A 25,088-nucleotide genomic window follows, 5' to 3' on the forward strand; every position below is an offset into this window, starting at 1 on the left:
ATAAAACAAGAAAAATGATATTAAATGTTGTTCTGGAACGGAGAAAGGACAGGCAACATGAAAAAAAAATTCCTGAAAAGATAAATATGAGGAGACATAGGAGCAGTAGTAGTAACAATAATGATCAAATTTAATCTGCAAGTTAGCTCATTCACTATAATGATCATTTAAGTCCAATAAGTTAATTGCCTTGCTTTTTGGCTGTGTTTGATTTTATAGTCTAAAGAAAGAGAATAACTTACTGTAGAGATGGATGAGATTCATAAACAATGATTATGCACACTTGAATAACTTTTCTTCTTTTAGACGGGGTTTGGGTGTTTCGCAAAAGAAAAAATAATTTTAATAGAATTTAAAAGACACATATAACTAAATAGTAAACACTAATGCATTATTATATCAATCAATTGTTAATGTTAATATTGGTGTAATCATATCAATACATGGCCACATAATTCAATGCGTTTGATAATTAATCATATTAAATATTGATGTTTCAATGGTATTTTTTAGATTGCAAGCCGTCGCATGATGGTTATATATACAAACAACGTATACTGTATAGCATCGTTCGAAGTTCGAAAGCAAAGAATAATATTAATAATCAAAGAAGTATCATGAAAGATTCACATCTCATCAATTTATATTCATTCATTACCCAAGAGATCAGTATCCCCACTGTCCGAATCTAAGATGAATTATTATTTTATTTGTTACCTTAAAAGTATAACATATTTCTTCTTAAACTACATTAAACAGTCGCTAGAAAGAAGCAACACTGGATAGAACTCCGTTAATGCCGTCTGTTTTGCGCCAACATCTTGCTCCCTTCGCTTCTCGTTTTCATTAATTTCTTTGGATTAATCTCAGAGTTTACTTGAAAACTCACAGCAAAGAAAACTCATGGGAAGAATAAACCACAACATCAGATTACGCAAACTTGACGTTCAATTTACGATCGGTAAGATATGCTTCAATGGGCAGGAAGACCGCCACGTGTCACGAGATCATAATGCGTTTGATCAAAATATCGAGACGTTAAGAGTGGTGCATCTGTTTATATATGTATGAAAATGCCACACAGCCCATGACGTGTCCGCATTTATTATTTGTAAATTGCCGCTTTCCTACTTTCCCTCTTCCCCCCCTGATGCCTTCCTTCTTCACGCTCCTTCCCTCCCTGTCTCCCTCTTAAAAGTACTGCACACTTCCCATCTTAGTTTTCGGTTCCTTTACTTCTAAACAAAAGACCGCAACTTTACTGGTATGATTCACTTTCACTCAGCCTTTTCGCTTAAATATTTGTTTTGAATCACACTCTTAAATTCTGGGTTACTTTTTGGCTTTGGGTGTCTTAAGAGCATTGTGGTTTCTATTTTCCCCCAAGAAATGGAGTTATCTGTTTCTTGTTTTAGAGACCAGTTGAAGAACTCCATCTCTCTGAATGCAGTGAGCCGGATGGCTGCTTTCTGCTCAGTTTCCCTGAGCTTGTACAATCCGAGGTTCACATTGGAATCATGAGATTCAATGTGTTGGCAAACTTTCAAACAGAGTATTAACAATTGAATAATATACCCGTGTTTCCTGGAGAGTTTGAGGAATTTTATCAATCTTTTTGACGAGTCTCTGTTGTGGGACAGAAACTCAAGTCAGTCAATTTTATCAATTTTCGAGTCTATATGCCTGGCTGGGAAGTACGGACTGGAAATAAAATTGATGTAACTGATCCTTTCTTTCTTTTGCAGGCTAAGGTATAGTTATAAAGCCAAATAAAATGACCTGTTTGTGAAAGGAGTGCTTTGATTTTCCAGCACCCTGTTACCTAATGCGAATTTTAGTGCATCGAGCAGATGGGTTGTAAAGATTTGTTTTGTTGTTAGGAAAAGAATACAAATTATGGCTATTGTTGGTGTGCACAATGTGTCAGTGCTTGACTCTTCTTTCCTTAGGGACTCCCATTCTCAATCATCGAGTAGACGTGGAGGTGGAGGCAGGAGAAGCACCCAGTCATCTTCACTTTTGCAACTATGGCAAGAGATTGAGGATGAGCATATGGTGAGTCGTCAAGCTCAAGCAAGACCTGGGGAATTATTGCTTCAAGGATCTCATGGTAGGCAAGAGGAGTTAAACAATTCTAGCTGTGAGAACTCTTCTGATCTTGGAGATCTTGAAAGGGAAAGAGTAAGGAAAATTTTTAGAGAATGGATGAAGAGTGGCGCTAGAGATGAAGCGTCCAGCATTTCCATCAGAAACAACAGTCCTAGGGACGAGTGGCTTGGCGAAACAGAGCAGGAGAGAGTGAGAATCATAAGGGAGTGGGTACAAATGAGTAGCCAGCAGCAGAGCGGTATTTCTTCTGGGGAAAATAGAGAGGAGCAATCTGCAGAAATTGAACGTGTTCGTAATGGATTTGTTAGAAACAAAAATGAAGGCCAGAGTGAGCAAACTCGCAGGGGGATTCGAAAACTATGTGGCAGACAGGTTTTGCTTGATATGCTAAACAAGGCTGAGAGAGAAAGGCAGAGAGAAGTTCAGGAGTTGTTAGACCAACGGGCAGTATCTCATTTTCCTCATCGCAATCGCATTCAGGTTTGTCCTTGCCAAATTTATTTCTTCGTGGCGAGAATATTTGCTACTTGTCTGTATTAGTGAGTAAATATAGCAGCTGATGATGGGTTATTAAATGTCTGTAGGCATTGCTAAGAGGCAGGTTTCTGAGAAATGATAGGGTTGCTGATAAGAAAAGGACCGCTTCTGTGTCGGACAGTGAATTAGGTTTATTGAGGCAAAAGCAGACTGTATCAGGTTTAAGGTACCGAGTTCTTTCTGCCATTAATTAAGGAGATAATTTCCTATTTCTTTTAATGTGAAGTTTCTCTAGATCTCCTGTTCTTTTGCTTTCCCTTTTTAGAAGGTACGTGGGAAAGAATTGTCTTTGAACTCTGCAACCTTTATTTGGTGTTTTTATATGAATATTGCATAGGATACTGCATTGAATTTCTAAAATGCCACCCGCAACTAATTTACTATTGTTTTTAATTTAATGTTAATGTTATTAAGTTATGTCATAACCATTTGATCTTACTATATATGCTTTTCTGTGCTTTGCATAGATAAATTATACTGTTCAAAGCTACACACACTAGTTTATGTTTGGTGTTCTTGTATCCCATTTCTGTTTCGTAAATCAGTACATAAAATTGCAACCTATTGCCAGAGTTATACCTGTCAATCATTGGAAGATGTCTACATATCGGAAGAAGCAACAAAAGCAAAAATAAATAAATAAATAAATGTGTGGTTATTTTCTAGCGGGCTTTCCCCATGACATCAACTTGTTCTCTGATCAGGGAAGGATTTTTCTCTAGAAAGAACATTTCTGGTTGCAGTTTAGAAAGCAACAATGTACCTGATACCTCATCAAGCAGTGATATGGATGATGCCAGCAGTTCACAACGCTCCCCAAATGTACAGCCCAAACTATCTGAGTTCAATTATCGGGGAACTGATGGAACTCAGATATCAGGTAACGAGGTTTGTCTGCAGGACTCTCCAGCTCATGTTGAAGCAGAAGAACCAAAGGATTTGAAAATTGAATCAAGAGATTTACAGTCATCAATCAATGTTGCGATCGAAAGAATAGATGACACTCCACAAAGTGTTCATGTGGGGTCAACCGAAGACACGTCTAAGGAACTTTCCCAACCACGCTTGCCAGTTGAAGATACAGAGCATTGCTCTGCGCAGGTATTCAGCGAGGACCATAACGAACAGTCTGATCATGGATATTATTCAGAGGGAAATATCATTGATGACGATAACGTGAATGAGCCAGTTGCTCTGGAAGGAGAGCTGCCCATAGATTTTGGAAATGATCGAAGTGATAGTCTTCCACTTGATGTTGAACAGAGAGACAACCCTGAGGGAAGTATGGATCTTGATCATCCAACTTCTCCAGCAAACGACAGGTCCCAACATATGTTGGACTACGAAGATGGCGAAGACCCTCATGTTCAAGAAGCATCTGAATTGCGGTCACAAGATGATGGCGCTCAAGAACCGATTATTGAAAATTTTTCGGGAGGATCTTCTGATCATGAAGGTGCTGCTACAGTTAGCGGAACTCACGTGATTTATTTTTCTGATGATGACAGTGCTTATAGCGGAGAACTCAGTGAACTGTTAAATAGGTATATGTAAATATTCCTGAAGAACTTTACGCTTTTCAACATGATTTGGGATAGGAAAAAAATGTAATCTTAGAGCTAAGAGATTGTTGTTGATGTGGCAGGAGACGTGTTTCTAATCTCCTTAGCGGCGGTTTTCGGGAGAATCTGGAGCAATTGGTACGATCATACGTTGAAAGGCAGAACCATGCCCAATTAGAGTGGGAGCTGCAAGAGGAAGGAGAAGGAGACGACCTGGAGCAGCATGCTATGGATCAGACTGGGGGCCAAGATGGTCCTTATGACAGTTCAATTTACTTGCCCTCATCACCACTTCAATCTTCTCGACCTCTTTGGGACCAACAGAATGAAATGAACAGTCAACACACTGGAATTGTACGTTCATGTTTTTCTAGGCAATAATAGATGATGTTTAAGTTGCTCCATCGTTCACTCCTGGTTTTAGTCTTCTGAAGATACATTCAATATATAATGTGAGCATGCTGTTTTGCAGGAGTGGGAGATTATTAATGGTTTGAGGATTGACATGGCTGTGCTGCAGCAGAGGATGAATGAAATGCAGAGAATGCTGGAGGCCTGCATGGATATGCAGCTTGAGCTCCAACGCTCATTGAAGCAAGAAGTTTCTGCAGCATTGCTTAATTGTTCAGATGATGGGTCAACGAGTATGCAATTTCTTTCCTTATCTCGTGCCCTTCACAGTTCAAATTGTAATGCTTTGTGAAGAATCATAATTAACAAGTTGAAGGTTCATTGATCACAGGATTGCAAGACCCTGATTCCCAAGATGATAACTCTAAGTGGGAGTGTGTGAGGAAAGGAGTCTGCTGCATATGTTGTAAAAGCAATATTGATTCTTTACTGTACAGGTATTCCACCTCAACCCCTCACCCAAATTTGCTATTACTATCAGTTTGGTATTGAGAATTATTATGACTTGAATACTGAATTGATCTTTCAAAATTGCAGATGTGGGCACATGTGTATGTGTTCAAAGTGTGCGAATGAATTGTTGGAGAGCAAGAAAAAGTGCCCAATGTGCGAAGCACCTGTGGTGGAGGTCATACATGCTTATTCCATACTTTAATGTCGACATGATAAAGTCACACTTACAACTGATAAGTCTAGGACTCTAACAAGTTCCATTTTCTCTGGATCTTTCTTTCTTTGATTCCTGTACCTATGTATGATAGGCGCCGCCATGGAACACCCAATGGCATATTTTTGGGCCATTGATTCTAATTCTAATAAATTATCTGTTGTTCTGAATTGAACAACAATAATAATATTGCTAGTAGCTTAATGTTCTTCGCAAAACTGCGGCGTCTCTAAAGCTTGAGCAACTACGGCTTCGTCTCTGGTTACACGTTCCCCTCGCTGTACCTTCTCGCCACGTTACACCATTCTCGACCGTTGACGCTACCGGCTCGCGTCTGACAATCTGATCGCTAGTCGGCTCCACCTTAGCCGACTCTGCCTGCCGTTCCACCGCAATAAATTTGCTGCCCCGGCAAATCGGGCACGTCACGTGCGAGGATAGCCACGTGTCGACGCACTCCCGGTGGAACACGTGCTTACAGTTCGGGATCACCTTAACGGTCTCACCGGTCTCGAATTCGCTAAGGCAAATGGTGCAGTCCTCCTGGTGCTTTCCTTCTGCGTTGTACCGAAACACCGGCAGGGATTGGACGGTGGCACGGTCGAGACCACCGCACGAGGATGACGGAGAATGGTAATAAGAAGACGCCGGTGGCGAGTGCTGGGCGGATGCGGGGGAGTGGTCGGCGAACCTTCGGATGAACAGAAAGATGAAAGCTACTAAGAGCAGGACGATGATGACGATGTAAGCAACGTCAGAATTGAAGGGTACAGGCGCTGATAGTTTCAGAGGTGTTACGAACAGTGAAGACGACAGGGGTGCGGCCGTTAACCGAGGTGGTGAAGAGGCGTCGGAGAAGGAAGGCTCATCTTCGTTCAGTAGAAGCAGTCTCCGGTTGTAGAGTTCCATTTTCTCTGGAATCAGAAAGCAGAAAAAACAGAGTGCTGTCCTTTGTTCCCTTTGGGAGAGGATTGAGGGAATCAATGCGATGAATGATGATGAAAAGCAGAGTAGTGGGGTTTATAAGGTCAGGTTATTTAATGTTTAAGGGGTGGAGATGATGGGGACTAGGATTGATTGTGGGAGCCACCATATCTGGTCGCTGACTCTGGAGTTTACAAGAACTTTACCGCTGAAACATCTTCTCAACTCTCAACTCTTCTTCTTACCATCGCCATACTCTCATATTGCTCAATGGATAAGATAGAAATTTGTTTTCCACATCCCGAATCCACTCCATTATTCAACTTTTTCCCACTCTACGATTTATGGAAAACCCATTCGCCTCTTCTGCGCTTATTTATCCCATACTCAAACCTGAAGCGGTGGAACAAGGCTCGATATTCTGCTAACTTTGTTTGTCAGCGGCAGGGACTGGCTATTTCGTGGTCATTACAAAACCAATAACCTTATCCCCCCATCACCCATTTTTATTGAACAAACGAGGAAGGAGAGAGTCAAAGAAAAACACACCACCGCATATTGTAGCATCCAGTTCAAATCCTAATTCATGGAATATAAAGGACCTAAGCCTCGTGCATGTGATGGAACACCGGTGGATATCAGAATATTCGGCTTCTTTGTATTCTCTTTTCCTTGACTGCTCACGTGTAGTAATTCTTGTTCACTTCAAGATATTGCAGCGATTATATCGCGGCGGACGAGCTAAAACTAAATAGAAGAATCTCGTATATCGAGAATACAATTAGGCCAAGGCAATTAGCCCCGTTTCGGCCAACACTGTCGATAAATCACAGGGCAAAGCATGCATATTTTCATATCAACAAGAAACATAGAACTAACATTACCGACTTAATTACACCATCGCACATTTCCTACATTGCCCTTCCCACAAACTCAGTCCTAGTCCAAGTGGAGAATTCTGGGAATAGCAAACTACCGAACTTAAAATTCAACTAATCTACTACAAGGAGACAACCTAAAAATAAACAAAACCTACACTAATATCCGCTCACAACAACTGATGACTAAAACATGAAAGTAGTTGAAAGTCTAAAGGCCTAGTAATGAAACTACTGACGAGCATCTTCGCTGGACATATAATTGGTGACAGCTTTGGCACCCTCAGCGATGGCATGCCTTCCAAGCTCTCCGGGAAGAACCAGCTTGACAGCCCCTTGGATCTCCCTGGAAGACAATGTCACGCGTCCCGTGTACGTCTTCAGCCTCGTAGCTTCATCCGCAAGCCTCTCAAACATATCAGTCATGAGATTGTTGAGAATGGTCATGGCCTGAAACGAAATCCCCAGCTCTGGGTGAACTTGCTTCAGCACTCTGTACACGTACCTCCTGTACCCTTCCCCACCTTTTCCCGCCTTCTTTCTCTTCCTTCTCGTCCCTTTATTTCCACCACCTTTGCCTTCGTCGGTTCCTTCCTTAATTGGCTTTTCGGCAATTTGGGTATTTCTTGTGTTTTCTGTTCAGGAGTTCAGGAGTCACTTCTTGACAGGAATGGTTCTAACATGGTCTTTGGTCGAAGTGTTTCCTCCTTCCAATTCGGTGTCTTTGTTTGCCCTCGTTGATCTTTTAACAACAGAAACTTCAACCGTTCTTTCTTGGACGACTTTTCTGGTGGATCTGACCACGATATTCTCAGCACGCTTTGGAGCCATTAGACCGTGAATGCTCGGCTGGAGCTTGGTTGTGACGGAAAACTGATGATTTAAACAAGGAGGAGCCTGTTGGAGCAGCAGAGGTTGACGTGTGTGAGGGGTACGTGTCAAGGGTGCACGAATAGAGTAGACTACGTGTGGTTAAAAAGTGAATGGTAACTTAGAGATACTTCTGGTGGATATTGGAGAATGGGTCCCCATGAAATTTCTGGCATTAGTGGCATATCGTCTTTTCCTTTTCTTTTTTCAAATAAGGACCCAAAAAAAAAAAAATCCTTTCCATCTCTATCTGCAGTTATATTAATAATCAATGATAAAATGACCAATCAATATCAAAATTGCGATACATAGGATTGTTTTCTTTTGTGGAGTGGTGGGTTGTATCTTTAGGTCTTTTTGGAGTGTTTTTCTCTTTTCGGATTTTAATTGGCTATTAGGGTGTGTATTTGTTTTTTTGGTTGATTAATAAAATTGACTGTTTTTTGCCCAAAAAAAAATCAAAATTGCGATACTCTATCTATTTTCTGCATTAATACTATTTTTAATTGTACTTTCATCTTTTTGCACTATTGTGTTTAACTGTGCTCATACGCGTTTGCCTTTAGCAGCATGTTATTAAAGCAGCCATATTTAAGCGGACGTTAAGAAAATGAACACTTGGACACTTTTGAAGAATTAACAGGGCGGATAACACCAGATTATCAAATAAAAAAGGATGAAAAAAAATCATAAGAAATTAGACTAAAATTATAAATAAACTCTAATGCTTGGTAAGCGCCTAAGCTGGATGAGGAGTGCACTCACTGGCGGGTGAGAGTCGTATCTCGTATGGGAGTGGCACTTAATTAGGTGGTTCCCACCCAATAAAGAGACAGCAATAATATGGTCGTCGTGCTGTTCTAAATATGACATTCACTTTGTAATATAAATTACATCGGTCTTGTATTTAGAACCGGTAAAGTGATATAGCATTTACTTTTCAATATTCATTATTAGTACTTAATATTTAGTGTGTGCTCCCTCCGATTCCGGCAGCCACCTATGTTATGCATGTTCCTGTCATCTTGGTATTAAGATTATTAAGAGATCATTAAATTCCCTTGATTTATCAATACATCTAATCGAGCTGCGGCAAAAGAAAAAGGAAATCAATACATCTAATCAAAATTTATAGCGCGTTTCGCCTCATTCGGGAATCCTATGGGATGAACAACGCATTCGTCATATATTATTTACTTTATTTGTATGTTTTTTTTTTTATATGCACACGCTCGTTTAATTATAAATTAATTTTGAATGTGGATTTCGTACATGCTTTTAGATGTCTTCCATAACATTCTTTGAAAGAAAAATACGCTAATTAATTAAATAAAATCAATTTTCTTATGAAGTTGATGATATGCATAATGTTCTTTTCTAAATACTAGACTGAAACGAGAGTACCCTTTTCAACCTTGTGTGGATATCCTATTCCTTGTCATTTCATTAGAAGGATCGGAACTACGAACTGGAGAAGTATGTGATGAATAGATATTCAAGAAACATCAAATTTAGAAAATATCGATAATTAATTAACCAGAAATAAAATTAAATGAGGAAGAAAAAAGTAGCTAGCAATGCTAATACGCAGTAGTCATCTGTGTATTTAATTTGATCTTGAAATTATTGAGAGAAGGGGGGAGATGACGTTCCTATATTTACATGATCGTGCTTGTCCGAAAGAGGAGGGAAGAACCAAAATTTTCACACGCACGTGGAATCAACAATTAGAAAAATTGAAATTGCTAATTCATTTGTAGTTGAAATCAAGTTCCATATAATGTTCTCTATATATGCACATATATAGAAGTTATCATGCATCCGTGGAGACCCTTAGGAAAAGAAAGAAGAGATCATGTATGTGTGAAACTACGAGCCACAATCATCCGCCAAATGAAAATTTAAGGAATCAAACACTTCTGCATCTCTTTTGAAGCTTAGAAAAGTCATTCACAGTCACAGAGACGGATTGAAAGAAAGAGTCTACCTCCTGAAGCCTGGTTTCCTCGAAGAAGTGCAACTCGTGATCTGTGAATGATGATCTCCTCGTCAACGTCGAAGATGATGATGATGATGATGGCGATCGTCTTCTCTTTCTTGGAGCAGGAGGGCAATTCTTAATTTCTGGTATTCGATTCCCTGAACCGGTTGGCGTACTACAGTACTCACCCTCTTCTTCCTTCTTCGCTTTCTCTCCTCCTCCTCCTTCTTCCTCCTTATGCTTCCCCTCTGACTCCATTGTCACGAAGCAGATTGCAGCTCCAAGACTCAAAGTTTCAAATTAAGCATCAGAAAGCGTTAACAGTGGAGGTGTGGACGGAAGGAAAACCTAGAGAGAGAAAAAGAAAAGTTTTTTGGAATGAGTTTGGAAACTTTCGGTTCTCTTGGGATAGATTTTGGAGTGAAGCATGAAACTCAGAAGAATGACAGTGCCGTGCGGTTATAGTCGCCCATGACAGCCCCATGTGAGAAACCCCTCATCCTTTCGTTTTCATTACGAGGCCCTTCGTTTCCTACTATTCTCCCCCTTGTCCCTATCTCACTCAATGTTCATCACTTTTATCTTTTCTTTTCCTTTCACACTGATGCTTTCTTTATTAATGGATATATACCCTCTCATTTATTTTACGGCTCAATTATATTATGCCCTTTTTTAGCCAAAACAAATCAATCGGTTTTATTAGTATAAACTCAACAATAATACAATCATCGATGATAAGCAATGCCACATACAGAACCAAAACCTAAACATTTACGACCTAATCCACCAAAAGCTCATCCAAAAAGCAAAAAATTAAAAGCTATCGTCCAACCTAAAGCAAAAAATTAAAACAAATCAACAGCAGAGAACCAATACCGATCTCAATCAACAAATTCATATTGCTGAACTTCTGATGATTCAGTTTTTCGTGCTTTGTTTCTCGTGTGATTTTAGTATGACCCTTTTCTAACTATATATATTTTTGCTGACTTTTATTTTATTTTTACTAACGGTTTCATTACTTATATGTAATTTCTCATTGAGTTTATTTACTTGCTAAAATATATATGCCTAATTTGAATTTTTCAGCTCCCAAGGAAGAAATGCCATCGTAAATTGAAGAGCCGGCAACAGTTCAGATTTGATACATGGCATCGTCAACTAACTTAAGCACTGTCAAACTCAAACGATAATGGCGCTTAATCTTTTCATTCGTGAGATTCAAAATTTTAATCTTCTTATGGGGTCTGTTATATTTACAAGACTACTCACAGTTGATTCATTTTTATCGTGACGAATCTTTTCAATTTCCTTTAATTGAATTCAAGCATCTGATGCATTAGTCAAGTTGAAGTTGATTAATTATCTGCACGTGACGAATCCATTGTCTGATACTTACAAAAAAATTGACAGAAAAGACGTCGCCTTAGGCCTACCAATATCCGTAATCAATAAATTAAACATTTGCTCGCTTATTCATTAATCAGTGGTGCATTTCTTGAAAAATCGCTCGCAATGATATGAAACATCAACCATTTGCACGATTAATGTGTTAAATCTTTCTCAATTTTTTTTTTGCTAAAACATATAAGTATCTTCCTATTGAAGACAATTTTATTCGAGATATTGTTGGTTACTTAACAAGAATTCAAACCTTAGTTCGTTATATTGTAAAAAATTAGCCTCTTTCATTAAGCCCAACTCCTATTAGTTCTCAATTTTCTTATTATATATAGTAAAAGTGACTAAGATTTTAATTTCTTTATTACCCATGACCAAATTATCTTGGAGGAATAATTGGCATTGGGGAGTGGGGACCAGTATTTCCCTCCAGGGAGGGGCTTCCGTTGTCTTCTCACATATAAGTTATTTTGGGTATTTAAATTACAAGCACTCCTATTTAGGAGTGTTTGGGTGAAAACAAAATTATAATTTTAGAAATATTTTTTCAGTGTATAAAGTAAATATGTGAAATAACTTTGCTTTGATTTATAGAAAAGTACTTTTCAGTAATCCAAACAGCCCCTTAGATCTCAAACTATTAGTATATGTTTTTCTAATTTGAAAAAAAAAAACTGCATCGGACACGTGGAGACCCATGAGTGGGAGATTTCGTAGCGAGGCTTTTTTTAAAAAAAAAAAGCAAATTGGTGCCATAGAACAAGTCAGAGGGATGGACTACAAAGGATAGAAACGGGCCAAAAATTCCAACAAGTCAACATCCGAAGAAGATTTTCAATTTTTCTAATGAAAGCGGTGCCTTCACTTTGGGACTTCCGCCGTTATTTTTCCCTCCCTTTTCAAATTTTCATTGGTAATAGGTTGGATAAAGAGTACCATACTTTCTAAACGTAATTTTGTATTTCTTTAATATAAGTTATAGTATTCTATCCTTTAATATCGTTGTCAACTAGAAAACGAGACTTTGTTGCTGGAAGGCTGCACCGAAGCACTGAAATTTAATTCTCCATTCCACTATAGATATAGAAATTATGAAATTATATATGTAAATTGAAATGTTTGTTAAAATTCGTTTAAAACAATAAATATATAAAAACACAATTGGTTTTTCAAAACATCCTTATTTATAGAGTAAGTAGAGAGAGTGTGGGCAATGCAGTGAGAGTAACTACACGACAACTAATTCATGGGGAACAATTTTTTTTTTTAAAATACTGTACTAAAAATATCACATGGTCTGTTACTCTGTCAGTATTTCGTATAAATAAGAATAAATCATCTTAGGAAAAATTCTCACATAGATAATAGATAGATGGGAAAATCACATTAAAAGTACCTATATTTTTTTTCTCAATTTTTAATTTGGTACCTATGTGTTTTTTTCCTCTCTTAATTAAGTCTTTAATTTTACTCTATCAACATCATTAACTCTTGAATAGAGATTGATAATGCCAGTAGAGAAAAGCTACAAAAGTTAATGTCAGTGAAAAAAATAAAATTAAATAATTTAATTAAAAGAAAAGCATATGGATATCAAATTAAAAATCGAGAAAAAGTATAAGTACTTCCAATGTGATTTTACCTCACTGAATAAACAGTGACAACAAAAACCATAGTGTAGTTTTTTTTTTTTTTTAAGAATACTACTGCAATCTTCGTTATTTCTGTTTGTCATGTTCATAGTTTTTTATTAAAAAAAAATCATGACATGCACTACTAGCCAACGTTAAAAGAATATTCTTATATTATTTTTTTTACCAAAATTATATTTTATAATATCATATTACATGCTCTTTTGTTTGTTTAGTTTTTCAAATTAGTTTATAATCTTTACATAGGTAATAGGTTCATAAATAAAATAAGATGATTGTTAAAAAAAGATATTCGCATCACTTTTAGTATGCACAAAAATAATACTACATCCGGTCCTAATTATAGGAGCTAGTTGACTAATTTGAGAAGAAAAAAAGTTAAATTTGTTATTTGTAACAAATATGTGTTGTCTTTTCTAAAATATCCTTATTAATCAAGTATATTGGCTAGAACTACCATTATTAGAAGTATTATTGAGAAAAAATGCATAAATATGAGAGATAAGGTGGATTGAGATCTTATATTTAGGACCAAAATAAAAGTCAAACAAAGTCTTATATTAAAGATCGGAGGTAGTAAATTATAAAAATCGGTAAGTTGTTATTAAGATAACTTATAAAGTCATAATACATGAGCGCATGGGGTAAGGGATTATGAACCACAAAGATGGAATGATGATAAGAATGCTGGACCAAAAAGTAAGGGGTGTATTAATATGCTAATAAAGTAGACTATGTGAGAAATAATTAACGAAGGGAGTATATATTTGCCACTTACTTGAATTTTTAAAAAATCTAACAAATATGCCCTGCGCATGGCGGGGGTTAAAATCTAGTTATATATATGGATATTTGAGAACCATATATATGTTGAAATATAATATCGACATTATCAAAAAAAAAAACATATAATATGAAAAGAAAATAGAGTCTGAATACGATTCAAATGAGCCTGGTTTATTATTGTTAACAATATGAATTAAAGTCATGTACCAATTATCATTTGTATCAACATAATTCACAATTATTAGCTGCAACATGAAATAAGCAGTCTTAGGGTTGATGAGATTGTAAAAGGCCTATACAAAAGTATAGTTGGCACTGGGAGGGACTTTAAAAACACAAATATTGAATCAAAGTATTTAATAAAAATAAAAGGTTAATCATCATTAACATCTAATTCACGCACACATATGTATAAATACATTTATATTGTATTTGAGAGGTGGATCAGATCATGAAAGAAAGAAGGGGACGACATGTGTAAGCGAGATATGAGACAAAAAGGATAATGAGAGCACGAGAACAGATAAGCAATTGTTCCCAGAACGCCTACATTATTCATATACATACATATGTGTATAAAGCAATGATATGGAAAGGAAATTAGGATAGGAGGGTGTATTTACACCTAGCACCCATGTTCTCTCATATCATTATGCAAATGTAAAGTAACAGCATTGTGTGTGCATTTGCAAGCACATCCAGGCTATTATATCCCTCAAAAGTAATATACCTAAACTCTCTGACTTTTTTTTTGCCCACATGGGCGGGGGGGAATCTCAAGCCATGAGCTGGATATTATTATTAACGATTAAGAAAACCAATAAAACGAAGCTTTAACTTAAACACATATCTGTAACGTTAAAATTAAATAAGTAAAAGAAAAACAAAACATATCTTAATTTAACTCATTGTTATGGCCCTAATGGTGCCCTCTGAGGGATTCCCTTCCTTCTTCTTGAATTTGAGTAAGCTTGCTGTGCAGGAGGCCGCGTGTTGCTTTCATATTCTTTGTTATCGTCATTTCCTTCCTCAAATTCATCTTCTTCCCTCGATGATCCCAATAATCTTCTCTGTTCTTCCTGATCTTTCTTCCCTGCCGATGACCCCAGCTTCTTATAATTACTCTCCACATTCTTCTTCTTTATTCCTGCAAGCTGTTATATTAAATTCATCCTTCATTAGTCAAATTCTTTGGTTGCGCATCAACATCACACGTATGGTTGTTTATCTAATGAATCTTCTTGACAAGAATTTTAAGTTTTTTAAGATAAAAAACATTTGATATAATTAAGATTGATCCTTGACTGAAATCTTGACAAATAATTATTTCTTAATTTTTTTCATGGTTTAACACTTGAGTAGGTTTAAGTAACGTTTTGGACAAACTTGTTGGCATCGTAATTGTCTCATAACAAACAGCTTTTCTAACGTACAATTGGGGATTATTATTAAAGTTCGGGGATCATAATTAATGGCATTCTTAATAACGATCGTTGTTAAGAAAGCTACTGATGTTTCTTTGTTCCACTTGCAAAAAACGAAAGAAAACCAAAACAACAAAAGAACCAGAGAGAGAGAGAGAGAGAGAGAGAGAGAGAGAGAGAGAGAAATGCAGAAAGAGCAGTTAGTTCAAGGATGAAAGACCAACCTTACAGCCCAAAGAACAGAAGCAAAAAGGGTCCAAAAGGCTTCTTCTGCATATTTTGCAGAAATGTGGACTGCCTTTACCACCATAACTGGTCTTCGGCTGAGGTCTCTCGTTCAGAAAAATGACCTTGGCACTGTTAATCACGTACGTCTGAACCCCACTTATGTCCAAAACCTTGTCAATCTCTGACACTCTGACAACATCGTGATACGAAGACCTCCTTATCTGCATTTCATTCCCCACAAATTACTCCCACCTGAATTCCTCCGAAAAGAAAATTAACAAACACAGAAACTGGAAGAACCCGACAAGATGATCGCTTTATTATGACCCACCTGAATTACTCGGTGGTGTTGATGCCAAATCGACCTGCAATAAAAGCAAAAACCTGATCGGTGGGTGCAATCGATGCAGAACATGTTGCACTCGTTTCTGGGCAAGCTGATATGTGTCTGGCATATCGTGAAGAATGTGGTCGATAATAGTGGTTCCAGCCATGGCGGCACCAACATTGCTTCCTCCTGACACAGAACGAAACCAGCAAGAAATTCATTAAAAGGACAAAACATTACACAACTGACGTTAAAAGGTTGGCGTTGTTGGTATGGGTATGCATCGCCATTACCGAGGTCGATTGTAACGGTTGGTAATGATGTCCAGACACGCAGAGAAGGACAGGACATACAGGGGGGGGGGAGAGAGACAGGGATAGAAAGAGAGGGAGGGAGGGAGAGGGCGATTAACCAAACTAAAAGCAGGCGAAGGAGTAACATATATAAGGATTGTGAAGGAAACAGTATATTAAGTAATGTGGAAAACAGGGTGCTGGGGAGGGACGGTGGACATTGGAGGGTAGGGTAGGTTAGGTGAATCTTGGGTCGTTGGATTTGGAGGAGAGTTGGGGCGTGTTTGGGAGGTTACATGCTCGAAGCCACCTCTTGTTTTAGTTACACATATTTCTTCTCAGTGGGTGAATCTATAATGCATTTGGTTTGAGAATTGAGATGCGGGGTAAAAGGGAAAAATGGAGAGTGATGTGTAGAGAGGGTGAAATATCGTCAATGTCTGAAAGTTAAAATTCTAGATAGGCCACGTGCAATACAAGGTTAGGCCACACCAAACCCACGCGCACCTTAGCAGCTTAGATCCTCCAATCACCCTTACAAATAATGCAATCACTATATTCACACATCATATAAATTTATGATATGCTGTATTCTTGTTTTTTAAAAAAATATGAACAATATGATTCATTTTTCAGATCTCATGAAATAGATGAAATTCAGCTATCCAGTTTATAATAATATAATTAGGATGAACCTTTTTTTAGCCAAAGACAAAGTGATATTAAAATGAAGCAAGGTTTACAGATTACATGCCGAAAGGAGACAAACAAAAAATGAAGAAAATCATCTTTAAAAACAACATTAAACTTATAAAAATAATAATTTCGAAGAGGAACGAATTTCCTGTTAAGTAATAATTAAATGGCTGATATAATTAGCTAGGACGAACTAATTACGTGTATCCTCCAAATTTTTTGCTCTGCATTTTTTGGGGATACACGTGAAAAAATGGCCATCAAGTTTGGGGATACTTTCGAACCATTTTAATTATTTGTAAATAAATTTCTCACTCAGTAACATCTAATGAGGGGAATATTCGTTGTTGATAAATCAATGGGAAGAGCAGGTAATCCCTCAAACTTCATCAAAAGGCCAGATGTCTAATACCGTGTTCTCTTCCCTCTCGTGTTTTTTTTTTGGCACATTTTTTTTTCGGTGTTGACGCAAACTGCTTAAACACTATTGACACGGAGGGTGAAAATCCAATTTTCCTTTTTCAAGTGACAAGGGTGAAGTGAAGATCCAATTTGCTGCCATCTACGAAGGGAAAAAGGCTGCCAAGTGGCCCAAGAATTGGAACTATTAATGCCCAGGCCCAAATCAAACGTGGCTACATTAGTTGGTTTATAAAGCGATGCATGTCTCTTGGGTTGGTCTCCTCCAAAGCTCAGTGTTTATTACTCCCATAAACCAACAAGTATTGGTCCATATAAAAAAAACTCAAGGCATTTTAAACATCATGTCTTGAATTTGATTTTTGGGATGGTGTGTATAAAAAAAAAAAGCATTGTTGGGAGGAGTCCTCACTATGGCGCTTCACAGTACTTCGAAAGATTAGTCTCTTACCGTTCGGGTGAGAGGATACTCTGAGCAGCCCAAAAAATATATATATATACTCCCATAATTAGTTGTGAAGAAGGTGTGCATGCATGTGTTGGCATGTGATATACAGGACGTGAGATGTGAACGACGTTCATAATTTACAAATAGCATGGCTTGGCATTAATTTTGGATTGTAGAGAGGAGTAGTAAAAGGAAGACGAAACAAGAGATAGGGTTGATATGATGAAGGTGTGGGAAGGCATTTAAGGAAGGTAGACTTTGTGTGACGGGGACGAGGGACAAACAACTCAAGTAGCTATCGAAGACGCTCGTGGCCAACAACATTAAGGATAAAGCCCACATATTCACAGACATATACATACTTGCTCATTCGTTCTTTTACCACGCACACTTCTCTTTTTCTCTTTTCCCTAACACCTTTATATAAAATACTCACATCCCTAATGTTGCTTGCAAATGTCATGTTCACCATTAGATCATTAATACCGTCAAAATTCAAAATTCAAAATACAACGTGTCTTTTTAAATTAGAAAGATAAATACTAACAACTTGAAATTACACGAGGAATTCTTTCTACATCCCCTCACTCATAGAAAATTTTCTATACCAATAAATTGCTCACATTTTGTTTCTTTTCTTTCTTGATATTCATGTTTGTTATTCTTTTCTTTTTTTTTGTTCTAGAACCATTACGTGTTCCCCCGATCGGGCTGCGTCAACCACTTTGGCACTTGAACTTGAAAACGATAAAGCCAAGGTGGTGAATTTTTCTTCTTCTTTTTGGGGGTAATCATGGAATTTTTTGTTGACCACATGGCCTCGCAATCAACACCAAATCTCCAAACACTTCATCAATGTGTCCCCATATTTGGCCCATTAACAATGATCACTCCATAGCCCAGCCAGCTGTATTTGATGTCTTTCCCATTAATCTTTTGAATCAAAATGTCACATTTTATTTATTCTAGAACGGGTTAATTCACTTTTAACCTCACTCTTGTGTTTTCACGTTCTTGATAAATTAAAAAAAAGTCAATATCAATATATGTCAAACATTAAAAAGTTGAGTTCCCTGGAGAATAAAGTGATACACCAACCATAACTGTTCTGTTTGTTCAGCTACATCCAACATAATGATCTTTTGTAATTTTTTATAGCCTGATTATGAATGCCGACTCTGATGGGCTTTGGCTTTGGCATCACCCAACCACCCCTGCTTGAAACTTGTCACTTCATATACTGATTAAATACATTATCTCAAATCTCAATTTTTAATCTTAACAGATTGTTAGTCGAACTACAAACTTTTAAAACATGTCACTTCATATACTGATTGGAAGTCCTTCCTTGTCTCAAAGTTGTTGTCTCCAATCCACCTCCTCTGTCTCCTGTGTTTCAGTGCTTTGCCGAGTTGTTAAAACCAAAGACTTCCCTGGTCCCATGTTTCAAGATTTGACTCAAAATATTGAGAATTCAACCCCTCATCTTGACCTTGGTGACTGATTTTATGATACTTAATCTGCAGAAAAAAAATGCCAAGTTGTGAATTGCCCAATAACAAGGCAGTTGAACTCCAAGTCTAAACTAGAAAGAGTTGAACAACCTTCGTATCTCTGTTTTTCTTGCCGTCTTATTTCTACGAGTAGGTTTATTGGACATTCTTGATTCTTTCGTCGTTGGCTGGTAGGTATAATCATATATTATCTTACATTAAAGGTCCTGTCATGTTTAATAAAAACCACAAGACCCCCTAGTCTTTTTTTCCAAAATTATTGTTCTATGTTAACGTCAGCAGGACCACGAGAAAGATCCATTCTGGGAATGTTATTTTCGTGAGAAAATTTCAAAGTGTGTAAATCTGTTTTACCTTATTGAATCTCACCAGGTTGGTTGATGCCTTAATGGTTTTATTAACACCAACCACTAAAGTAAGCAAATTAAACAATTATGCGGTTGCCACCATTTATGACTAATGATTATCCTCATTTCTTTCCCCAGCTATTATTATCCTTAACTTTTTCCATGCTCCAGAGAGTCGCAAATTCTCCTCTTCCAAATGAAATAATATCTAGCATTGCCATTTCTTTGAAATATACTCTACTAGTAAAACTTGTACACAAAGATTTCCCCCGCGGAAAAAACGGTTATAATATGAGCTAAAACATCTAATCACTTTAATAATATCTCAACTTCCCTTTTTAATGGGATATAAGTACGCCAGATTAGAAATTCAAGGAGTGTGTGCGTGGATATCATACTCACACACGCACACTCACATAGGTATCTTTTGTACAGGTCAGATCACACCCTCGTTCTTCAAATAAAACAGAGCAACCCACAGCACATGAGAATTTATGTGTTTCAGTGCAAGACTTTTGGCTCAAGTAATACCTTTTTTATACAAGGGATTTCAATGTTTCAGTATCACCCTGTCTCTTTTCTCGCTCTATTCCTGGGTTAGTATAACTTACTTGCAGGATGGAAATAGTAATTCACTTCCAATATTCATCACACAAATATATGATAGCAAACAGAGAGTAGACTATTTCTCACAACGACTTTGAGGAAGGAGTCAACTTTTTCATTGAAATTCCCTGCATGCCATGTCCTGATTCCCACTTTGTACCTAACCATTCCAAGCCCTATCTACTTTCAGTTAACTCTTCCTTCATGTTAGGTTTCTCCTTTTGAACCCGTCGCAGAATCTGATATACTCTCTCTATATATATTTAATAAAAAATACTCCTCCTAAATATAAGACCCTTATACTAGTGTATATAAGGGTCTTATATTTAGGACCGGAGGAATATGTTGGCTAAACAGTGGTGGTGTTGGCAGTAATAATAATAATAATACAGTAGATTAATATTTTCTTTGTATAACTTTGTTCCCTGAAGAAAATTGTGTTTTTTTTTTTAAATCCTTCGCGGGTTGCCACAAAAGGGACGTATGAACGAATTCTTTCACTTTTACATCAGAACGAGAAACTTGCTTTTGAGTAGTAATCTCAACTTCTGAAAGAAGGACGCGTTATTTTGCCTCCTATTTTTGGTTTTATTTTATTCTTTATTTCTTCTTTTTTATATAACGCATATCCACGGCTTCCATATTTTACGAGGATTCTGTTACAGGCAATGACAAAACATCCTTCCTATTCGAATAAGCTTCTCGTGTATATAACTCTGCGACCTCATTTCCTGCTAGTTCATTGATTCCTCTGTTCTCGTTTCATATTCATCAAATGGAAAATCTCCGGGTCCTTGTTGTCCCTCTTCTGTTCTTTGGTCTCCTTCTCCATGGAGGAACTGTCACAGCTTTTGGAAACCGAGATGGATCAGAGGAATGGGGATATGTTCAAGTCAGACCCAGTAAGCCAAAATGCATTACGCTGATAATTCACTTTAGTCATTTTGCATCTTCTGTTTGCATAAAAGGATCATCACTTTTGACTTCAATATGTTATATTACAGAAGCCCACATGTTCTGGTGGCTTTACAGAAGTCCCTACAGAGTTCAACATCCCTCCAAGCCATGGCCTATCATTCTTTGGTTGCAGGGAGGACCTGTAAGTATCATTGGATTCAGCCAGAAACTGATCAAGGCTCTGTTTTTACCCAGGAATTTCGATTTTGAAATGATCCCTAAAAGCTTACAATTTCCAAATTCTGATGGCCGATGAAATGGTTAGCTCAATAGATAACAAGTCATAGTATCTCTCCATGATTAACTATCTAGACTAGATTCCGTTTCTCTGAGTATCCTTTAAGAAAAATTTTGAGTTGACCAAACTAATATAGTAGAATATACCCTTGAAATTACCAGCATTGATGATAATGACATCAAGAAATTCCTTAATTGGTGTCAACGATGAACAGGGTGCTTCAGGAGTTGGGATTGGAAACTTTGAGGAGGTTGGGCCTTTAGATACCAATTTGAAGCCGAGGAACTCTACATGGCTTCGAAAAGCAGATCTCCTATTTGTGGTGAGTGTTAAGGCTCTAGTGTTTTCAAGAGAGGCATTTGGTTTATCTTTGGCGTGGCTTTTTTGGGTCAATTCTTTTTGGTTCTGTTATAATGCAGGACAACCCAGTTGGGACAGGGTTCAGCTTTGTGGAAGATAAGGGCCTCTTTGTGAAAACAGACGAAGAAGCAGCCACTGACTTGACGACATTGTTGATTGAGATATTTAATCGAAATGCTAGCCTCCAAAAGAGTCCTCTCTTCCTCGTAGCAGAGTCATATGGTGGAAAATATGCTGTCACTCTTGGCTTATCTGTTCTAAAAGCTATTGAAGCTGGAAAATTGAAGCTCAAATTTGGAGGTAATCCCTTGTTCAAAGTGGTTCTGAATCTATGAATGAGATTACTATGTCATTGCGATTTTAGAAATTGCTGCATCGTATACTAACGTGAGAAAGCCGTATGCAGGTGTGGCATTAGGGGACAGTTGGATCTCCCCTGAAGATTTTGTGGTAAGTACAGGAATAGGTTTGGCCACGAGTTTTTGTTGGTAAAATAATTTATTACAATGGACATAAATGTTATCCAGCTCTACTCAACAGTCCAATATAAGAATTTCTCATCTTTTTCTTGTTCTTCTTTACCATTAAACCCCACAATTTCAGTTCGCATGGGGCCCTCTTCTTAAAGACGTCTCAAGACTTGATGACAATGGGCTGCAAAAATCAAACCGGTGCGTCTGTTTCATTTTCTCTCTCAGATAGTTTGCGTGTATGTGTAAACGGTTATTGTACCTTTTTTTTTTTTTTGGGAAAAAATTAACTAAGAAATTTCGGAGAACAGTTTAGCTCAGAAGATCAAGAAACATATTGAGAAGGGCCAATTTGTTAACGCAACCAGCTCATGGGGCGAACTTGAGAATGTCATTATGAAAAACAGCAACAATGTGGTGGGTATTTATGATTTTTCAATGGGATAGATATCGTGTAATCCAAAAAGAGCCAAGTTTCTGAAAGGTGTTAATATTTTACGTTTTTCCAGGACTTCTACAATTTTTTGCAGGATTCTGGAAGCAATTCTCCAACTTTGTCTGCAACGGCAGGGCTGGGGTCATACAGAGAAACAGCACTGAAACGATACTCCAATTATCTAACTTCAAAGAGGTCATCTTCCAATAGTGGTGACCTAAGAAGCTTGTTAAATGGTGTCATCAGGAAAAAGTTAAAGATTATCCCTGAAAATGTTACGTAAGTGTGTCCCTACACTAGAAAAGAGAACTGTACCCATGAGTTCACTTTCAACTATTGACTTGATCACCTTCACATGGCTACTGCGATGACAGATGGGGAGGACAGGGCAGTGAGGTTTTCGCAAATCTTCAAGGCGATTTCATGAAACCAAGAATTAATGAGGTAAGGATGTAAGTGTAAAGCTTGGAACTTTTTTGGTTTTAACTTCTAACCCTATTCAGAAATTCACGTGTTTATTCTATTAATTACTTAATTTAGGTTTTTTGGGCCAGAAACACGTAATTTATATTCATATAATACTGAAAATAGTCGTTGATGCTAATAAACATCGAACATATTTCTCCTAGACGTTTCAAAAGCTTTCTTATTACATAATTGCGATTCTTTTGATCTGAATCTTTCAGGTTGATGCGTTGCTAGCTAAGGGAGTCAAAGTGACTGTGTACAACGGACAAGTAAGATTTTTTGTTTTTTCCACCGCATTTAGTAACGCGATGATAAATGGGTTTATTATGAAGACTTTTGTTACGTAAGACATATAACTACGCACAAATTTTAAATTTTTTTTTGCGCATAAATAAATATTTTATGGACAAAATGTTTCTGATACCCTGATCTGATATAGGTTGATCTGATCTGTGCAACCAAGGGAACTGAAGCTTGGCTTAAGAAACTCAAGTAAATCTTTTTCCCTCTCTAGCTCTCCGTATGATTCTTCCCTTCAAGATTGATAAAAGAAGACGGGTTTTCCCGTATAGGTGGAAAGGGCTTAAAAGCTTCCTGAAGAAGGACAGAAAACCTCTCTACTGTAAAAATGAGCGAGGCACGAAAGGCTTTTTGAAGTCACACAAAAACCTGCACTTTTATTGGATTCTCGGAGCTGGTCATTTTGTAAGTCACAATCACCTTCGATTCCAATCCCATTATCGATAACATATTGCTGACTGGTCAAGCATTTCTTTCCATCCATGCCATAATCACGTAAATTCCGAGATTATAAGAATAAAAATATCACTGCTCATGCAAACACTCTAAAAGGGTTGGTGTTTATCTCGAACAAATGAAATGAGCTTTCGTCCTGTAACATCTTCTAGGAATCCAGGTTTTGTAATTTCAAAGGGAGCAATGTCTTAAAAACGCAGAAAGTCTATTTTTTGATAGGGGTGGGAGGTTAGCCTGCTAGGCATTTATGAAGGGAATACTAAGAGGTCAGGCGAAGTGGAATGGGGGATACTTTGAACGTTGAAACTGGAAACATAAATGGAGACAGGAAGCGAGTCATAAGGAGTGAAGAAGGGACATGTTAATGGAAAAGCAGGGGCACTTGTTTGTTTGAGTCACCTCACAATTTATTTGGTGCAGGTACCAACTGATCAGCCTTGTGTAGCATTAAACATGGTGGGTGCGATTACACAGTCACCAGCCGCTTCTTAACTTGCAAGACACAGCAAAATAAGAAACAATAAGCGTACAAGAAACTGAATTCCTTCATCAGTACTATTCAACAGAAGCGAGACCCCACAAGCAAACTACGTCGACAACAGTACCATACAACTGCAAAACTAGTCATGAAAAACAGAGCTACCGCTTACACAGATGATATTTATTGTTTACATTACAGTCTCATTTTTTAGAGCATACATAGTTCTCTACTTTTTTTTTTCCTCTCCCTTTTAATTGAGCAGACCTGTACCGTGCTGGTCACCCATTTGCCACAGTTGAATTCGGTTCTGTGAATAGATTGATGGTGGATTGGGTTTCTCTCTCATTACCCAGATTATAGACCTAAAAGCTAAGCCCTAGTCTAGGATTACCTAACCGGATCAAACAAATTCGGCAATTTACGGGAAACAAGCACAAAAAGGAAAATCGACGATCGATCCAAACCATAAAATGTCTTGTTTTAGACTACATGCACAACCAAGCTTGTTCACCCAAAACGAAAAAAAATTAAATTAAAAATTATAGTTCCCATTAAAAATGATTAAAATTATTATCTTGGTCACTTTTTTAATTTTCATCCTAAAACAAAACATATTCTCACGTCAGACTACATAGTGTCATTTTGTACATTCATACTAGCTTCATATATAAGGAAAAATGACCATGAAGTTCCCGAGAAAGAAGATTTTCAATTCTTCCATGCTCTAGTCTATTATTAAACATGTTTCCTTTCGTCATGATTACATATTTTTGGACGGAAATTATTTATTTAATTTTTTTGTTCTATTGTTATTGTTCCTCGCGATCGTATATTATTGAC

The 25,088-nt window shown here is 37.4% G+C and overlaps 6 protein-coding genes across 9 annotated transcripts; 2 read left to right on the forward strand and 4 right to left on the reverse strand.

Moving 5' to 3' along the window:
- The first annotated feature begins 1,158 nt into the window (after positions 1 to 1,158).
- LOC114762764 (uncharacterized) lies at positions 1,159 to 5,456 on the forward strand. Of its 3 annotated transcripts, none has more exons than XM_028952337.1 (8): positions 1,159 to 1,264; positions 1,746 to 2,589; positions 2,694 to 2,812; positions 3,351 to 4,190; positions 4,292 to 4,562; positions 4,681 to 4,852; positions 4,951 to 5,056; positions 5,157 to 5,456. In XM_028952337.1, exons 2-8 carry the CDS (start codon positions 1,897 to 1,899, stop codon positions 5,272 to 5,274), a joined length of 2,319 nt encoding a protein of 772 aa, XP_028808170.1. In that variant the 5' UTR covers positions 1,159 to 1,264; positions 1,746 to 1,896; the 3' UTR covers positions 5,275 to 5,456. The 3 variants fall into 3 exon arrangements, with proteins under 3 accessions (XP_028808170.1, XP_028808172.1, XP_028808171.1); XM_028952339.1 differs by having other exon boundaries at positions 1,160 to 1,264; positions 1,950 to 2,589; XM_028952338.1 differs by lacking the exon at positions 1,159 to 1,264 and adding an exon at positions 1,377 to 1,648.
- A 1-nt stretch (position 5,457) lies between these two features.
- On the reverse strand, positions 5,458 to 6,374 carry LOC114762765 (RING-H2 finger protein ATL57). The gene has a single exon (XM_028952340.1). It carries the CDS (start codon positions 6,193 to 6,195, stop codon positions 5,479 to 5,481), a length of 717 nt encoding a protein of 238 aa, XP_028808173.1. The 5' UTR covers positions 6,196 to 6,374; the 3' UTR covers positions 5,458 to 5,478.
- A 699-nt stretch (positions 6,375 to 7,073) lies between these two features.
- On the reverse strand, positions 7,074 to 7,727 carry LOC114762773 (late histone H2B.L4-like; the record flags this gene model as incomplete). Its single annotated transcript, XM_028952351.1, has 1 exon — positions 7,074 to 7,727. A coding segment is annotated over one exon (408 nt), but the record flags the coding sequence as incomplete, so codon positions are not given.
- Positions 7,727 to 10,269, reverse strand: LOC114762772 (cyclin-dependent protein kinase inhibitor SMR2-like). 2 transcript variants are annotated; one of them, XM_028952349.1, is made up of 2 exons: positions 9,946 to 10,269; positions 7,727 to 7,961 (listed from the first exon to the last, which is right to left on the reverse strand). In XM_028952349.1, exons 1-2 carry the CDS (start codon positions 10,195 to 10,197, stop codon positions 7,743 to 7,745), a joined length of 471 nt encoding a protein of 156 aa, XP_028808182.1. In that variant the 5' UTR covers positions 10,198 to 10,269; the 3' UTR covers positions 7,727 to 7,742. The 2 variants fall into 2 exon arrangements, with proteins under 2 accessions (XP_028808182.1, XP_028808183.1); XM_028952350.1 differs by lacking the exon at positions 7,727 to 7,961 and adding an exon at positions 9,237 to 9,426.
- Positions 10,270 to 14,498: 4,229 nt separating this feature from the next.
- LOC114762710 (uncharacterized) lies at positions 14,499 to 16,098 on the reverse strand. The gene is made up of 4 exons (XM_028952260.1): positions 16,052 to 16,098; positions 15,762 to 15,947; positions 15,427 to 15,651; positions 14,499 to 14,932 (listed from the first exon to the last, which is right to left on the reverse strand). The coding sequence occupies exons 2-4, from the start codon at positions 15,936 to 15,938 to the stop codon at positions 14,690 to 14,692; spliced, it is 645 nt and encodes a 214-aa protein (XP_028808093.1). The 5' UTR covers positions 15,939 to 15,947; positions 16,052 to 16,098; the 3' UTR covers positions 14,499 to 14,689.
- A 4,573-nt stretch (positions 16,099 to 20,671) lies between these two features.
- Positions 20,672 to 24,593, forward strand: LOC114762763 (serine carboxypeptidase-like 51). The gene is made up of 13 exons (XM_028952336.1): positions 20,672 to 20,984; positions 21,087 to 21,181; positions 21,492 to 21,599; positions 21,697 to 21,937; positions 22,044 to 22,087; positions 22,241 to 22,308; positions 22,419 to 22,524; positions 22,617 to 22,822; positions 22,918 to 22,987; positions 23,230 to 23,280; positions 23,451 to 23,503; positions 23,584 to 23,716; positions 24,188 to 24,593. Exons 1-13 carry the CDS (start codon positions 20,858 to 20,860, stop codon positions 24,257 to 24,259), a joined length of 1,374 nt encoding a protein of 457 aa, XP_028808169.1. The 5' UTR covers positions 20,672 to 20,857; the 3' UTR covers positions 24,260 to 24,593.
- Positions 24,594 to 25,088: the final 495 nt, after the last annotated feature.

Source organism: Neltuma alba, unplaced genomic scaffold, assembly GCF_004799145.2.
Source record: "Neltuma alba isolate B1F8T4 unplaced genomic scaffold, ASM479914v2 tig00011241_pilon, whole genome shotgun sequence".
Taxonomy (NCBI): Eukaryota; Viridiplantae; Streptophyta; class Magnoliopsida; order Fabales; family Fabaceae; genus Neltuma; species Neltuma alba.

Excerpts from the sequence above, each read along its gene's own strand:
- LOC114762710 (XM_028952260.1), bottom strand. The coding sequence starts at position 15,938 with ATGTTGGTGCCGCCATGGCTGGAACCACTATTATCGACCACATTCTTC. Across the intron at positions 15,652-15,761 it reads AACACCACCGAGTAATTCAG|ATAAGGAGGTCTTCGTATCA; the intron begins GTGGGTCATAAT and ends AATGAAATGCAG. Across the intron at positions 14,933-15,426 it reads TCTGTTCTTTGGGCTGTAAG|CTTGCAGGAATAAAGAAGAA; the intron begins GTTGGTCTTTCA and ends TTAATATAACAG.
- LOC114762764 (XM_028952337.1), top strand. The coding sequence starts at position 1,897 with ATGGCTATTGTTGGTGTGCACAATGTGTCAGTGCTTGACTCTTCTTTC. Across the intron at positions 4,563-4,680 it reads ACAGTCAACACACTGGAATT|GAGTGGGAGATTATTAATGG; the intron begins GTACGTTCATGT and ends GCTGTTTTGCAG. Across the intron at positions 5,057-5,156 it reads ATTGATTCTTTACTGTACAG|ATGTGGGCACATGTGTATGT; the intron begins GTATTCCACCTC and ends TCAAAATTGCAG.
- LOC114762772 (XM_028952349.1), bottom strand. The coding sequence starts at position 10,197 with ATGGAGTCAGAGGGGAAGCATAAGGAGGAAGAAGGAGGAGGAGGAGAG. Across the intron at positions 7,962-9,945 it reads AGGAAACCAGGCTTCAGGAG|TTTTCCGTCACAACCAAGCT; the intron begins GTAGACTCTTTC and ends TTAAATCATCAG.
- LOC114762765 (XM_028952340.1), bottom strand. The coding sequence starts at position 6,195 with ATGGAACTCTACAACCGGAGACTGCTTCTACTGAACGAAGATGAGCCT.
- LOC114762763 (XM_028952336.1), top strand. The coding sequence starts at position 20,858 with ATGGAAAATCTCCGGGTCCTTGTTGTCCCTCTTCTGTTCTTTGGTCTC. Across the intron at positions 22,088-22,240 it reads TCTCCCCTGAAGATTTTGTG|TTCGCATGGGGCCCTCTTCT; the intron begins GTAAGTACAGGA and ends CCACAATTTCAG. Across the intron at positions 22,823-22,917 it reads ATTATCCCTGAAAATGTTAC|ATGGGGAGGACAGGGCAGTG; the intron begins GTAAGTGTGTCC and ends CTGCGATGACAG.